A 16,067-nucleotide genomic window follows, 5' to 3' on the forward strand; every position below is an offset into this window, starting at 1 on the left:
TCAGACTCTGGAACTTATCCTGCCAGATAAAGTATCTTTATGTTTAGTAACCTACACACAACTTTTCCTTTGTTACTGAGGCAGATTGCTTTTTGAACCTACAGAAAATGCATTTTAAGATTTTAGTGTAATGGAGAGCAAAGAAAGTTGCATCTTATTTCTGTAACAGTGAATTTTGTACATGTGATATCTCTTTACTGAATTTGAAAGATGTTACTGCCCTTCAGTAAGAAAACAAAGCAAAGTGAAACAGAAACAGAATATGTGGATAATTAGACAATCCAACTTCACAGTGGTGGAAGTTCTGAAGAAAGGGTGAGGAGCTAAGTCTGAAGAAAGGAGTAGTGCTAGGTCTGTGCCCCAGGGTTTGAAGGTAGAGAAAACCAATAAATGAGTGTATTTCTCTGTTCCTGGATGTGTGCAACACAGGGCTGGGTTTCAGGGTCCCTTCAGTCAGTAGAATAGATGTTATCCTTTGAGATTCAGAGGGAATCTTGATGGAAGCTAATGGAGCAGAAAATCAGTGAGGTCTTCAGATATACTCACTGTCTCAGACAAGAAAAATGTGCTTGTGTGCTTGTGCCAACTCGAAGGCATGAAAACAGAATAACTTATGGCACATTAATCTTTATTGGTTGAAAGCTCAACAACATAGAACAACAAATACTTCAGTGTCTCTAAAACGTGAGGAACTTCAGCATTTCTTTAACATATGAGAAATCAGGCACTTGTCCTGGATATCCATTAAGGGGAACATTTTCACGATCTTTTTACCTTGCACATCTTGCTGTAAATTATGGTTTGCAGAGAGAATGTCTTCACCTACAAATGCTTCACTTGGCCCAATACCCAGTCCAAAAAATGCTCATTTGAATCTAAAAACCACACCAACATCTGGCAAAACATATTTGGGAAGGGCAATTTATTTTATTTGTTTTAATGTGTCTTTTGATGTTGATTCCTGTGTTCCTCCTTCTGGTCCATATATTATATGAGCAATGAGAGATCAGATTAGATGACAGATAGCAAAGTACTTTAAAATCAATGAATTCCTCTGTGTTCATCAGTTTAGAAGTGGAAATATGAGGCTCAGCGATTTAAACCCTAAGTTCCTGAGTACTCAACAGTTTTCCCTTTGAATAACAGAGATACGTGCTCCAAAAAATTACCATGGCAGCCAAACTACAAACAATGTGAAGAACAATAAAAGTTTCCCTGACCTCTCAGAATGAAAAGAGATGGGAAAAACATAAATTAACTCTGTGCCAAGACTGTGTTGCAATTTCACTTAATTAGAATTCAGTCAGCACAAATAAGAGACCAAGGCCTCAGTGATTCCTTTGGGTTAACACGCTGACACACGGGCATGTCAAGAGGCACTTGCTTTCCACAGTTGTGTTTGTTTTGCAGGTATGCCATTGGTATTTCATACAAGTCAGCACCGAAGCATGAGTGGATCGGGAAGAACTCTGCCTCCTGGGTGCTGTGCCGCTGCAACAACACATGGGTGGTGAGACACAACAGCAAAGAAATCCCAATAGAGCCTGCACCTCATCTCCGCCGGGTTGGCATTTTGCTGGACTACGACAATGGTTCCCTTGCTTTTTATGATGCCTTGAACTCCCTGCACCTTTATACCTTTGACATTACATTTGGGCAGCCCGTATGCCCCACATTCACTGTGTGGAATAAGTGTTTGACCATTATAACAGGCTTGCCCATCCCTGATCACCTAGACTCCTCTGAGCAGCTGGCATGACTGTTAAAAGCCAACAGGTAGGAGGATATGTTTCCAAAGGCAGCTGCCTGCAGGAGCTCACCTGGAGCTGGTGGACTGCGTGGCATCTCAGTTGTTGCTGCCAAAACCAGCCAGAACCGAAAAAGGGGTGGATCTCTGTTTTCTGAGTACTTTATGCAGAAGGACAAGAAGTGGCTTTAATAATACCTTAGAACTCTTTTTGCAGTTGCTTTTGTTTTGGTTCACATTTAGTCTCTTTCAGGAAGATTTATAAATTATTTATAAAAAATTAAAAAAAAAAAAAAAGAATTAAAAAAAAAAGAAGAAAAATGGAGAGAGAAGGAAAGCCTAGTTTGGATACCTGGAAAATGACTTATTTGTTTTGCACATCAATGGTCACATTCATCAAAGTTTCATCAGCTCGTTACATTATTTTATTTTACAGTGGATAAAGGCAGGAAATTGGAAGGATAAAAGTGTGCAGTGGTGGACAAGTCAGTATACTGCTGGTTTTATTCGTGCCAATTTTAGTAATCATTACCGATCTTACTGAATGCAAAATCTCATAATTTCTACTTTGCACGTGGGAATGTGCAGACCAAAAAGAATGAAAACAAGCAAGTAAAGCAGTAGAGCTAGCCAACACAACAAAAGTAGAAAGTTTTATTTACTTCTCTTCACGGGGCAGTGTGTTCTCTGTTCGCAAAACACATGTGGAGTATCTCCTAGAAATGTGAGTGCATAAACCATGTGGTGATTTATTTTATTGATGGCAACATTCCCATCTGCCAGTTTCACTTTCATCTTTGGGAAACACTGTAGAATCATTGAGGATGTGAAAGACTGATACCATCTCTGAAATGACAACGCTGGAGGAGAGGAGCCACCCCAAGGTCTGACTGTAGACTAATTTGACAAAGCACTGCAACATTTAAGGTTTGATTGTAATGGAAGACATCATGTTTCTGATGGTAGACACATGAATGCTTATTGCTGATTTTACAAGGTTCAACACAGCAAGCCCAGCCAATAACTCGGAAGTGAGACATGAGCCACCTTACCATTGGTTTTAAATTAAATACAAATGTTTCATTGTTGTACATTATGTAGTAATAACAAAGCAAGGAAATCTGTTTTGCATGATCTGTATGGAGAAACATTGCAGATGGAGTTTGTTCATAATTATCATTGTCTTGAGTTGTTTGGGGAAGAACAGTTCTCTTTGTGAATGAGCAGTAAATAACATATTTTCAGGCATAGTAGGAATCTGCACAGGCAGGCTCTACATGCACACAGGTGTTGGTGAATGAACTTCAGTGAAGTCAATAGAGGTTGCACCTATTTTATCTCAAAGCTGAACCAGGTGCATTTTTTTCACTTTTCCTTCTACGAGGTAGAAGCCCTTTGTAACTGTTTGTAAATGATCATTTAGGGAGATGCTTGAGGCATACGACAACTTTAAAAGAATGGCCTTGCAGTGTTTTATTGTTATTGTTCAAGTAGAGAAAATATGCCTGTGTGGAAAGAGTATAAACTGAATACCAACTTTTAAGAAAAGATTTGTCCAGAAGTTTATAACCATGCTTAGGTGTCTTTTGAAAAGGATGCCCTAATGCACTTTGTTCACTAATGGGTCCAAAACAAAATGGTCCCAAACTCAGCTTCAGGTTTTGTTTTTTTTTAAATACCAATTCTGCAGGTACAAAGCTGTACTACAGTTTGCCTTATGATGATGTAGAAAACTTAGGAACTTGGTAATGAATACATACACGCCTACACGATTTTTCCCTTTTTTAATAGGAAATAAATGTCCCTGTTCCTTTGGTTTCCCTTTACAAGCTCTACTAGCTTAAGCGGAGAAAAGTGTGACAGTACATTGCTGGTAATGCATGTGGCTTTCTGCTGTGGCAGTATCCCATGGTTCACAGGCAGGAAACTTTTTCCAGAGTTGACGTAAGTATGGGAAAGTACAAACATACATTGTCAGTGTACCGCACTGTTTATCGTCGTATCTTAAGTATTAAAGAAAAGAATATGCTCAAAAATGAAAATCAATTCTCAAATATGACATTTTGTATCTGAGTACATTGCTACCAGTACAGCCTGTTGCACATTGCCTGAATGACCTGGCCTGGAATGTTTGGAAGATAGCTGAGATGGCATGAAAATTATTATAATGAGTTGACAGGAGATGACTGATGAGAAGCAATGATAAAAATGTTCAGGACAAAGGGACTCTTAATGTAGGATTTTTGCCAAGTTTCTGCCCAACAGTAAAGTATTTATTACCTCAGTACAAGTGGCAAGGCTGTGTGCCTCCTCTTGCCCTAGAAATATTAAATCTAGAAGCTGATCTGTAGTGAACAAATTGAAAACACTCTTCATTGTTTGGCCATACAATGTTAGCAGTGATTGAGCTATATGTAGTTAACACCATGAATTTGGACAGATCCCACGTGATCTCACGTATTTTCATTTTGAACACAGTGCATTCAAAGGCTGATCATGGTTTTGGTGAAAGTTAAAAAACGAATGCTCTTCTATCTGTATGCCTTTCTGTATTATTTATATTTTAACACAGAATACTTCATTTGGAACTAGGCCACATTGCTACATTGGACTGTCAGTTCAGTGAGTACACTCTGTGTGTATATGTTTGTGTATGTGTGTATACATATGTATATGCATATGTATGTACGGGTATACACACAACAGTATATGCACAGATATAGTGCAATGTGTGTTTATACGTACATAGATATATACACAGAATGATACTAATTAGTCAGGTGCTCCTTTTCGCTTGTTTCTTGAATTATTTCATATTCTGTATGACTATGAGGAAACAAGTTGCTATGAATGGTATTCATCTGGACATTTTTTAACATACAAAATCTGTTCATGCCTGATTAATCAATAAAAGCATCCATTCAAAACTGTAGCTTCTGTGGTCTGTGGCATTTTGCATGGTCCATAGGAACCTATTGGAATCTGGGGGAATGGTCATCTTTTTGTAAAGATAAAGCATGCTATTTTTATGTATAGTCTTAGCTGAAGGTTTTTTTCCTGAGATTAGAAAGTATTGTAACTTGGAATAAGCTAACACTTTATAATGCCATTTTACTTGTGGAGTAGTCTGCTGAGATGCAAACAGTGAATGTAATAGGTAAAGCCTATGTTGGTATAATGATTGTTCCAAGGATATATTTCAAAAGCCAAGCTGTGATTCAGATGAGTTATTGACTCCCTTAGGAGATGGTAGCGACATCTCAGAGTAGTTTAAGCTCTGGCCTAACCTGAAGTAATGTTGTGAATGGGAAACTTCTTTCTGAGACCAGATAAGATTTTCCTTATGTTAAGCTTCCATATGTTAATGCACATCTAACAGGGAAAATAATCATTTAGAAGTCATACATTATTTAGTCGACTGTCTTCACTCATTGTAGATTCCTACTATTGGCTTTCAGAGAACAAGCAGAGAGCTGAATTTACTGCATTTTCTGTCATACGTCTATTCTTTGTCTGTCTTGGGCATCCCATTTCTCAGTTGGCCATAGGACAGGCCTCCACTAAGCAGTGGGTCCCAAATGTAGGAAGCAAAAAAATTCCTCAGTGGATACAGTGTATGAAGCTGAAAATTGGCAAAATACTGATAAAAGCTCATAAGCATTCTTCCTTCCATTAGCAATGGTAGGTCACTGTGTGCATGATTTGTTCAGATTCTTGATAAGGGAAGGCTGTGCTCTCTCTATGTTAGAAAACATATCAGGACACTATTGATAGTACAAATTAAAGTATCAGCTCTTTAATGAGTTCCCTGTGAGATGGACAGTATTTATTGCACTGTGAAGAAATGTTGGCAGTGGGAGATTTCTTGACAGTTATTTGACATTGCAGACAGCATTTCATTTGTAATTATTCAGATAAAATAGGTGTCCAGTAGTTCCCAGTTCTGTTGTTAGTTATGATATCACAAATTCCAGATCAGCCCACCCACAAAGTGAGAATTGTTAATGGCTCTTATTTGCTATTGGTTTTAATTGAAAAACTGTCTTCATTTCTGTGTTAGGAGTGAAAAAAGTTTGGATCCATGGCACATTCCAACTAAGGCAGGGCATGTCTGGCCTTAGGCCATTGTTGGACAGTCTTAAACTAGTGGTTTATCATTTTATGTGATCAAGCTATATTTACTGTGTAACTAAGTACTGGCTTCTTATGGCTGATCTAGCTCCTTTCCTGAATGTTAGAATTCCCACATTTGGTCAGAATAATTATTTTTTTATTCTTACTTACTATTCATAGTATTCAGCGCTGAAATCTCTTCTCCTTGTGCTGTGCTTACTAGGCCTGTCTAATCGAACTGTGTGCTATTTCCATATATCAACTCCTGTCTGGTCATTGTTTGAAGGACCAAATGTAAATGACACCAGGTTGACCAACCAGTCAATTTTCCCAATTGCAGCTAAGCCTTCAGCAGTGTCATTCTTACTGAGCTTGTTGTATTTGACCGCCAAATTGTGAGTCATGTGGCCTGCAGATTTATTTAGATTATGGTTTTGTCTTGATTTCTCTGTTTGTTACTGGATATTCAGGGGGCATTATGCTTTTTCAGTCAATCAGCAGAGAGATGTGTAAAAACAATATGCCTCATATTTTCAAGCTGCATTTTATAGTTTTCCATTTTGTGATGTTAAGGTCTATATCTCATAAAGATAAGTTAAAACACATGCATAGGTTGCCTATGTATTGATGTAATGGCGAATGTCTCATAACACCATCTCTAATGTCTCTTCACGTGCTGATTTTTCCCACAGTGGAAATGCATATGTATCATTGGGCTGATTGCCCATTTAGAAATTAAGATCTTCAGCACAATGAAGAACTTTGGTCTTAATCTTGGTCTTTTCCCCAGGGAGGAAAGCCCTACTAGCTTCCAAGTGCTGATGGTGGGTCTTCCAGATTATACTGTGCTGTTTGTCTTTATTGTGCTTTCTGAAGTTAAAGAAAATCTTTGCATTTTTAACTTCGTTTTATCAGTGTGTTTTCATATGAAAAATAGTAAGAGATTAACGAGCAGTAGCTGTAAGTGCTTCAGTGCGATCTGTGCCATGAGGTGTAAGACATCCATGTACATTAATCTCTGTACAGAGTGATATGAGTTTGAATACTTGAATACTTGTTGAGGAAGCTCTGATTTAGAAGCACGACAATGTATTTGGAAGGCATGTAGTCTTCCAGTATTTTTAGCCTTATTCTTCCACATCACAATTGAAAGGGTCATTATTACTGCTGCCTGAGAGGCACAGAGGTAGCAAAAGAGTTCTGGAGAAATGCTGAAAGAGGTCTCTCGATGGCAGGGCAACCATTCTGCCACTACTGCCTGCCCTCACACCTTTCCACAGTGCTGCAAAGCAAGTCTTGCCTTATTCTTTGTCTTGTTACTGCTCAGCCCCAGTCTACATTCCCAAATGACAGAAAAAACTTTGCAATTATATGTCTGAAATCCTAACCTGAACAAATGCAGCAGGGCAGGGATGGCAGCCCCAGGCCTTGATTCTCCTTTTTTTTGCTCCTTTTGTCCAGATTTTTGCTTCCACTGACTTCAAAGGGGATTTTACACAGAGGTAGGTACAAGCTCATGAATCTTCAGTTTCCAATGAATGAGGAGCTCCTGTGCTAACAGCACAGCATTCCTATTAAATCATATCTTCTGAGAAAGCACATTAGCTGCTAGCAAAACTGCTGTTTCTTATGAGCTGTTCTTATGAGCGCAGGTGTGCTTTAAGATGTATAGTTCAGTAACATTCCTCCTGGGTTCATTGTGTGATGCTTTGCTGTTTCCTCAAAGCAAGGCGATAACAATTCTTTTAGCCATTTCTTCCTTCTTTCTGCTTCCCCACTCATTTTCAGATGAGTTCACTTACTAATTCCAAAATCAGAGTTGTGAGGAATGCATGTAAAGGGGAATATCTTTATGTTTTAAAAAAAAAATCGTTTAATTTCCTAGAAAATTACCTTTTTCACAAGACTTATGGAAAATAAAATCAGAATACTAAAGCAATGTGTTATTAGCAGGTAAGCACATTTTTAATGCAGAAGTTAAAGAAGGAATGCAGATAAACCCAATACTCTTTTACAAATAAAGTTATTTAATTGTTGATGGCTTACTAGTATTTCTCTCTGATTAAAACACTGTTATGAGACCTGATTAGGGAGCACAACCAGATCAAGAGTAGATTATTTGAGAATATTTCTGGAATAAGTACCTCTAGTATCAGTATAAATGTATATATAAATGTATGTATGTATGCACTGAATCTCATTAAGCTCAGCAGGTTTCTGTGTTGTTTTTGTTTGTTTGTTCTTCATTTTTAAATATGCTTTCTTGTCTCCAGCATCAATTCCCAGTCTGCAAGGATATCTCTCATTTGGGAAGCATAGAGTCTAATTCTTTATGGAATTAGGAATAATTTTGTCATACGGTATGTGAGAACATCTCTCACTGGGAGTGGGCAAATTGATATTTATTTCTGTCATCTCTGTGTAAGAGCTATAGACAGACTGAAGATGAAACAGGTTCATCCAAATTTGTAAGTGTGGGTAGAGGTGGAAGGATTCACCTTTCATTCTCTGGTGAATCACACGTAATGATTACAACTGGTGGCAGACTGGTTAGTAGACTAATTAGTAGAAGACCAATTGGTAGACCAGTTAGTTTGCTAATCCAATCAGTAACTTATGCTTTTAATTTGTTCTGTTGACTGTCTTCTCTCGTTTTGTCAATTAGAGTTTAAAATGTTACTTTTTTCCACCTAAGCCCCCTCCCCAATAAATAAATAAATCCAGAACTGTTTGGCTTTTGTCAAACTTGAAAGCAGACTTTGCTGATGCAGTGTCAATCGCTTACAGCAGATAATTTCATAGGAACAGGTACAGAGTTCTCACCACTCTTGGAGCCTGAAGAAACCATTAGCCAGTTTCATGGCTGAAATACTATCAAGTTTTGAATGCTTTCACGTATTTTTAACTATGTAAGAAAAAACGTGTAGCACTAAGAAATGCAACTAATTTTATACAGAGGTGGTAATAGGTGTCATTTTTTCCAGCTACAAAACTGCTGTTTGATACAGGGACAGGGAAATATTTCTATAGGTTTGTAATAAAGCACCTGCACTCGTGCTTTTCTCATGAACAGAGGAGTGCTGTAGCCCTACATCCTTTGAACATTTCATCAGTGTGGGGAATTCAGAGTGATGGGAATGCAGAATGATGGACTGGTGTGTGTGTGTCTGTGTGTATGACTTTCTCCAAATCTATTCCAACTGGCCCAACTTTTCCTGCTCCACTGAAAGCAGTAGAAGGGACAAGCCAGCCCCCAAAGCTGTGTTTTTATGCCCCACGTTCAGTAGTGCTTGTGGGCAGGCAGGACACACAGTCAGTTTTGAAGAGTGAAAAGTCATCATTCCATCACTTTATTCCCCATGCTCCATAGGGAAAAAGAAAGAAAAGAAGTCAAAAAGCACTGCATGAACATTCATATTACTGGTCTTCACTGTCAAGATAAAGAGAATGCAAAAATCTATTGGTGTAAAATATTTCAGCTGTTTCATCTCTGACTTTTTATCTTATTTTTTAAAATTATAGTAGTAAGAAAAGCACATTGGGATAGCTATCAAGGCTGGAACTCTAATCATGGAAGATAGAAATAGAATTTGAAAACATAAATAAGATAACTGGGGAATGCACCTAGGAAAACATAACCAGAAAGTATTGTGGTAGAAACTTGTTTGGAAGGCCTTACAAAATTCTAGGTTTACTGTAATTACTAATATAGGAGAAAGGGTAATCAGAAAGGGAAGCTATAGGAGAGCCTTGGTTAGAAGAAGAGGTATATTTTTGGGTTATTTAACCTATCAAACATTGGCTCGCAGGAGGTAGGGTTGTTGTGTCTGTAAGTATAGACTAGGAGTAGCATCAGGAAAGGTGATAAGAGTTTTAATTAGAAGTCAATATTGGTATGAAAATAAATGCAGTCAAACTATGGACAGTTAGGTCCACAGAAATCAAGTTTATTTCATAGGACACAGTGTTTCAGTGTTTCAGAGATGAAGCTTTGTGGACAAGATTAATCTCCCTTCAATCTAAATGCATAAATATTAGTTAACTAGGCCAAAGTATATTTTCTATACATCCTCTATAATAAATGAGAAACAAATAGCTTCTCCGGGAGTCTATTTGTTTCAGATATTATGGCAACTTAATTTGGACCAGTGAGCATCCCACTGCATAACTGATCTTCCACTGTTGGTCCTATGAGGATCTGCAGGCAGATAATGAGTACTGGATGTTTGCTTTTTAGACAAATAAAGGAAGATGAGGTGATAATCGCTCTGTATATTTAGCAAATAGGATATTGACATTTGATGGCGGTAAAAATAGATGAACTACTTTTTATAGAATACAGAAATGTACAGACAACTTCTGACTTCAGAGGTAAGCAGGTAATTTTTCCCTGCTCTCACTGAAGCTGGTGTTTTGTCTCTTATATACATACAGACAAGATGAAACATTGTAAGTCAAAATCTTATTGAATGTGGACAGTTCTGCCATCCAAAGATTCTTCTAGCCACTCAACCCTTCTTTTTGTAAAGCAAGTAATTTGTAATAATTCTTCCATAGAATGGCCATCCAGTTGATATATATCCATGAAAATATGTCTGTTTCACTACAGAACAAACCCTCTTGCAGATTATGTATGCTTGCAGATTATTATGCCTTCTATTGCAACACTCACATGCACAAATATTTTAAATTCTGGACATCTTATCCACTAGCTGCAAAATGCTATGTATTAATTAACATGGCTGCATTATCCTTAATGTTTTGTTGGTTTTCTTTTAATAGACATTCCATAGAATCATAGAATGGCCTGGGTCAAAAAGGACCACAATGATCATCTAGTTTCAAGCCCCCATCCATGCGCCGAGTCACCAACCACCAGACCAGGCTGCCCAGAGCCACATCCAGCCCAGCCTTGTAAATTACCATTGGGTCTTGTCTACCATTTCATGAATTCAGTAATCAGCTTCATATAAATAACACTCTACTGAAACTAAAATACCTAGGTGACAGTTGGCATGGCTGAATTTTTCATTCCTTACTGGAGTAAGCTTATATTGATGTGATAGATTGAGTACAGGTATCAAACACACACTGCCTGTGCCAAATATTTAAGTTGTTTGGGGTTTTGTTGGTGGTGGTGGGTTGGTTGGTTTGTTTGTAATCCAGCTCCCCAGCACAATTCTAATGCAAAAGCAGCCAACAACTATAAATTAAAAAGAATGTATAGAGACACTTGAGAAACTCCAGTTCTTTAAACCTTAAGTCCAGTGCTGGGGTTAAAAGTGCTTATTCTACCCTGTAATTTATTAGTATCTTCTAAAAGGGAAATAGGCCTGGTTTTCTGAAGGATAACTGAGACTTCTTTTCATATTCATGGTAGATTGTTTTGGATGGCTACCTTCCAGAAAATCTTAATGGGGAGAGAAAAATATTTTGTGGATGGATGTAAATATTCTTTTTCCCAAGGTTTTATCCTGACTCACCTCTCTACACTGTATAGTTTACTTTCATAGATTTCTTTTCATCTGTCTCTAAACAGCATGAGTATTTATCTAATGATGATGTGATGAGGAATGATTCATCCTTCAGGTTAATGGAGTGCACAGTCGAAAAAGACTTTACCATGCAGAGTATTGCTAACTGCTTGTTCTTCATAAAAGGGAAGGAAGTGACTCAGACAGGAGAAATGCTGCAGTGAGGACTGTTGACAATCTTCAGGATGATAGGGAAAAAAAAAAAAAAAAAAAGAAAGAAAGAAAAAAAAAAGAAATTGCTCAAATATAAGGTGAGAAATACTTTTTGATGGAAGGTAGGAAGTACTTTTTGATGGGAAAAGTGTTAGTGCACCAGGAGGTTAACTAAGGGAAGCTGTCAGAAAATCTCCTGAGCCATGCAGAGATTCTGGAAAAGGCTTGGCAAATGGAGATAATGGGACTGAAGTTACAGTGAAAGTGGAATATGGACAGAACTGAGGTCTGTGATGGTACTGGATGGACGAGTCTGCAGGCTCCTGTTTGCAGAATATCAGAATGTCCTGTGAAACAGCTCTGGAAAAGTGCATCATGGTTGTTGTGACTGGGGTCTTAAGAGTCAGAAACAGCAGTGAAAATAATGGAACTGAAATACAAATGAAGTAAGGAGAGTTTAGGAACATTTCCTTTTCTGCTCAGCAACAGGAAACAACAGACAATGAAAAACTTTGTAAAATGACGTTTTCTCCATTTCTATGTGATCTTTGTTGACAAAGATGACTGAAATTGAGAAAACTCTCAAACTCTGACTTACCTCCACTGGTTGTGGCAACATGCTTCATTACCTTCAATATTTTTAGATCATTTGAACAAAACGTTTCTCCATGTCTGCTCTTAAAATTCACTCAGCCTATGATACTAATTCACATGCAAAGCAGGGCCTTACCTCAGTAAATATTTCCCAAACCATATTGAAGTTTTCGTTTATTATGGGGTCCTTTTCGCTCTTCAATATGAATGTGGAATTACTCCTATATCCTTAAAGACCTTGACCCCTTCTAATTGCACGATGGCAACACAAAATGGGATCTTTTTTTCTGGCTCTAAATTGACTCTGCCAAGGATTCCAGTAAATGATGTCACTCTGGGCACTGCATCCCTTTGAGGAGCCTGAGTCTGTGACCTGATGGATTGATGTAGCAATAGGACTGGTTTGCCTTTTGCTCAGATGCAGGCACTGACAGAATGCTCGATGGTTTTGTGCTAAGTTGATGGAATGGAATGTGTCTGAAAGGTGGTGGGGACGTTTGATAATGGATGATGAGGAAGTTTTGCCGTGACATGAAGTCGCACTGTTGAGGATGTGAGTAAAATGTAACTGCAGTCGCTGTAATCTAGAAGGAGTTTGACAGAATCTTTGTAAGGTTACTGTGCTCTGAATTATGTTAAAACATGGAATTTATGTAAATGTAAATGAACTGATGTTTAGCTATTGGGATAAGATACTGCAGATGTACTGTGGGATATGTATAAATGAATGCATAACCTAGATGCTTTGAGTTATAAAAGATGGTACTTTGACCATCTGTCAGCAGTTTTACCCAGCTAAGGAAATTGTGAACATGAAAAGAAATAACAGTTTATTAGCAAGTGTTTGGATTGTAAGAATGTGTTTTGATTTTTGTAATAAAGAATCTTAACTCTACCTCCTAATTTCTGCTGAAGTAAACCTTTGATTTTCAGGAATTATTTTTAGTTTGGGTAGAATTGATCATAAGAGAAGAATAGTGATTAAACCTTGTCTAATCTCAATTTAGGACAGTGGTCAACATACTAGCAATTTCTGCCTTGCTAAAGAATTCCCGTTGGTAGGAAATCATGGAGCAGCTGTGGGTGGGTTTTCAGAATTTATTTCAGCAATAGCTTTGACAAAATGCTATGAAAACTTCAATGAGAAAAAAACCCAAAACATCGGATCAACATACAGGCAGGTTTGCCTGCCTTTTTACGATCCAGAAAAACAGCCTTCATACCAAGCAGAAGGAAAAGGCTCCCAACTCTATATGCTCATATTAGATGAAAGTCAACCCCTAAAACAATCACTTCTTCCTGCTCACACTAGCTTTCTCTCCATAACTCCATAACACCTGTAACAGAACTGTTAGGTCATAAGCTGAACTGGTAATTAAGCACCTGCTGTAGGAGTATGGCTGGCCCAGGGAGCACAGGCAAATTGATTGTATCTGTGATCTTCACCTGACCAGAAGGGGTAGACCCTTCTGGAGCCACCGTGGGTTCATATAAGGGCCAGCCACAAAAAGAAGAGCGTGTCTTGGATCTTGTGTGCTTTTTATGAGGGAGTGTTGTATGTCCAGAGAGCCTCTCTCCTAGTTGGGCAAGTTAAGCTCTTCTTGGTATGTGAATAGCATTGTTTTTCTTTCAGTTCTTGCTTCATAGAAGCACTGAAGTCACGGTAAACTACTTTAATCTATGCATCCACCATATGCAAGGACTTTTTCTTGGGTTTCACATGTATTGTTTTAAGTTATAGTGCAGCAGAGTAGAAAACTGCTTATTATGGCATTACAAGAATGGAAATTTGCCAGACTGGAGGAAGACGGCTAGCAGGTTGGCCAAAGGATCCTGGGAGGCAGCTGGCAATGGAAAAATTAGGAGGAAGTAAGTGGTCTAAGACCACCATAGGCTCCTACCATGCATTCCCAGCAGGACATTAGCATATATTAATGAGTTCTTGGAAGATAGTGCATACATTTGCCAGTGTATTGCATAGGTATGTCTTAACTGTTTAAATGCAGAACCTGAACTCTGAGCATGTGCTTGATTTATCATGTTGACTTGTACCTATTGTGAATAAATGGAATGCTGGCTTTCTAACGTAACATAAGAGTTAAGAGTTTTTCTTCCCAGATTTCAGATGACAAAGCCAAATCTTGAGGATTTCTCCCTCTCTTTAGGAACTGACATTTTTGTGATTATACTTGAATCAGAAATTCCAGTCAGGAGCATGATACAGTGTGTGATTTTACTTCTGGCTTAAGGCAGGTTTTCATCACATTCTTGCAACCTTGCCTCAGAGACACCTTATCTAAGCTTGCTCAGAACAACTCATCGAGCTCCTGCTAGAAGAACTGTACCTATTTAGTCACTGTATTACCTAAAAATGAAAATAATATTAAGTGTAGGAGCCAATGACAATGCAAGAATGACAAATGGTACACTTTTCTCCTGGCAGAGGTATGACATGACGGTTAGCTAGTAGTTCCTGCAATTAGCATGCTTTGTTATCACTGTAGTCATGGGAAACTCTTTGTGAATTCAGTGTGTTTGCAACTGTCCCAGTCTTGTGCTGCTCTCCCAGGCGCAGCGAAGCAACACCCAAATGCTAATCATAGAATCACAAAATGGTTTGGATTGGAAGAGATGTCAAGGATCATCAGGTTCCAACCTTCCTGCTGCAGGTAGGGTTGCCAACCACTAGATCAAGTACTAGATCAGGTTGCCTAGAGCCCCATCCAACCTGGACTTGAACACCTCCTGGGCAACCCGGGCAGCTCTCCACCTTCCCACTGAAAAACTTATTCTAATGCTGAGTATAGAATCCTTTGCTTTCTTACAGTATATGTTGAACCCATTGATTGTGTTGTGATATCAGTACACAGGTGAAGCAGGTTAGCTGAATTACTCGTGTACCTTGAGGCGGATTCTGATACCAAGAACCATGCACATCCAAATTCAGCAATGGCTCTCTTGTACTTGAAGACCAACATTGCATTGCCTTCAGGTTTCTTTTTCTTTATATATATTTTTCTTCATTATTTAGGTTAAAAGTCCCTAGTTAATTGTTTTACCCCATAGGTAATATTCTTCAATATCTATGCTTCCTTGTAGAGGCTTTTCCACTGATGTGTGTTTGTGTGGTTTTTGTTTGTTTTTTTTTTTTTTACCAAGGCAGTGCCTGAAACTGGACAGAAAATTCACTTGAAGAGTTCAGCAAAATGATAAAAGCAATCATCTTTCAAAAACACCACTGGTTTTTAAATCTCAATACAGTGCTTGTGTTTCTCATGATGCCATGGAAGTGTGACATACCTATCACAATCAATACAGGTTCTATAGTCTCTTCAGGAGGGCTACATCCTATCTGTCCTCACCTTGCCAGGACCATGTCTATTTTTAATCCCAGCTTGCTGGGACCATGCTTGTTTTTAACCTTGTGCTGCAGTGAATGTACAGTCTAGCTTTGTGCTGCAAATGTAATAAAAATGCCCACTCTTCCTTCTTTGGCTTGGCTGGGAACTGACCAAGTGGTATCAACCTGAGAGACTCCCTCTTTTCCTCTGAGGGATACATCTCAGTGCTGCTATTGTGGCAAAGAACTTAAGTACTCTCCAAACAGAGTCTGGAGGCTTATTATACCTACTTATGGTATTTTGGGCCTAATATTATTTCCCTTGTTTATTTCGAGGATTGTTGTATGAGTGTTTGATAGCTCTGCTCAGTGCTATCTGTGTGACAAGTACTGCCTCTTGTCTCTTCCCAGACAAGGTTATTTCAACTCTTGTCTCTTCCCAGGTTACTTCAACTGTTGAAGGAAATAGGATTTGTCAGCATGTTAGTTCTAGACAAACACTTGCTTGCTTTTGTTCAGATCAGGTTGTTTTGTTGATGCTTACTCACTTATTTTACAAGAATAATCATACAAAGACCCAACAGTG

General features: G+C 38.4%; 1 protein-coding gene across 5 annotated transcripts in view; it reads left to right on the plus strand.

Annotated features, from left to right (window-relative positions):
* MID1 (midline 1) overlaps positions 1-13,036 on the plus strand; it is a 234,112-nt gene extending 221,076 nt beyond the window's left edge. For all 5 annotated transcript variants that reach the window (XM_015887013.2, XM_015886989.2, XM_032441298.1 and 2 more), the window contains one exon: positions 1,411-13,036. In XM_015887013.2, coding sequence (XP_015742499.1) covers positions 1,411-1,759 — 349 coding nt within the window. In that variant the 3' untranslated portion in view covers positions 1,760-13,036. The remainder of the gene's footprint in view (positions 1-1,410) is intronic.
* Positions 13,037-16,067: the final 3,031 nt, after the last annotated feature.

This window comes from Coturnix japonica, chromosome 1 (assembly GCF_001577835.2).
Source record: "Coturnix japonica isolate 7356 chromosome 1, Coturnix japonica 2.1, whole genome shotgun sequence".
NCBI classification, from domain to species: Eukaryota; Metazoa; Chordata; class Aves; order Galliformes; family Phasianidae; genus Coturnix; species Coturnix japonica.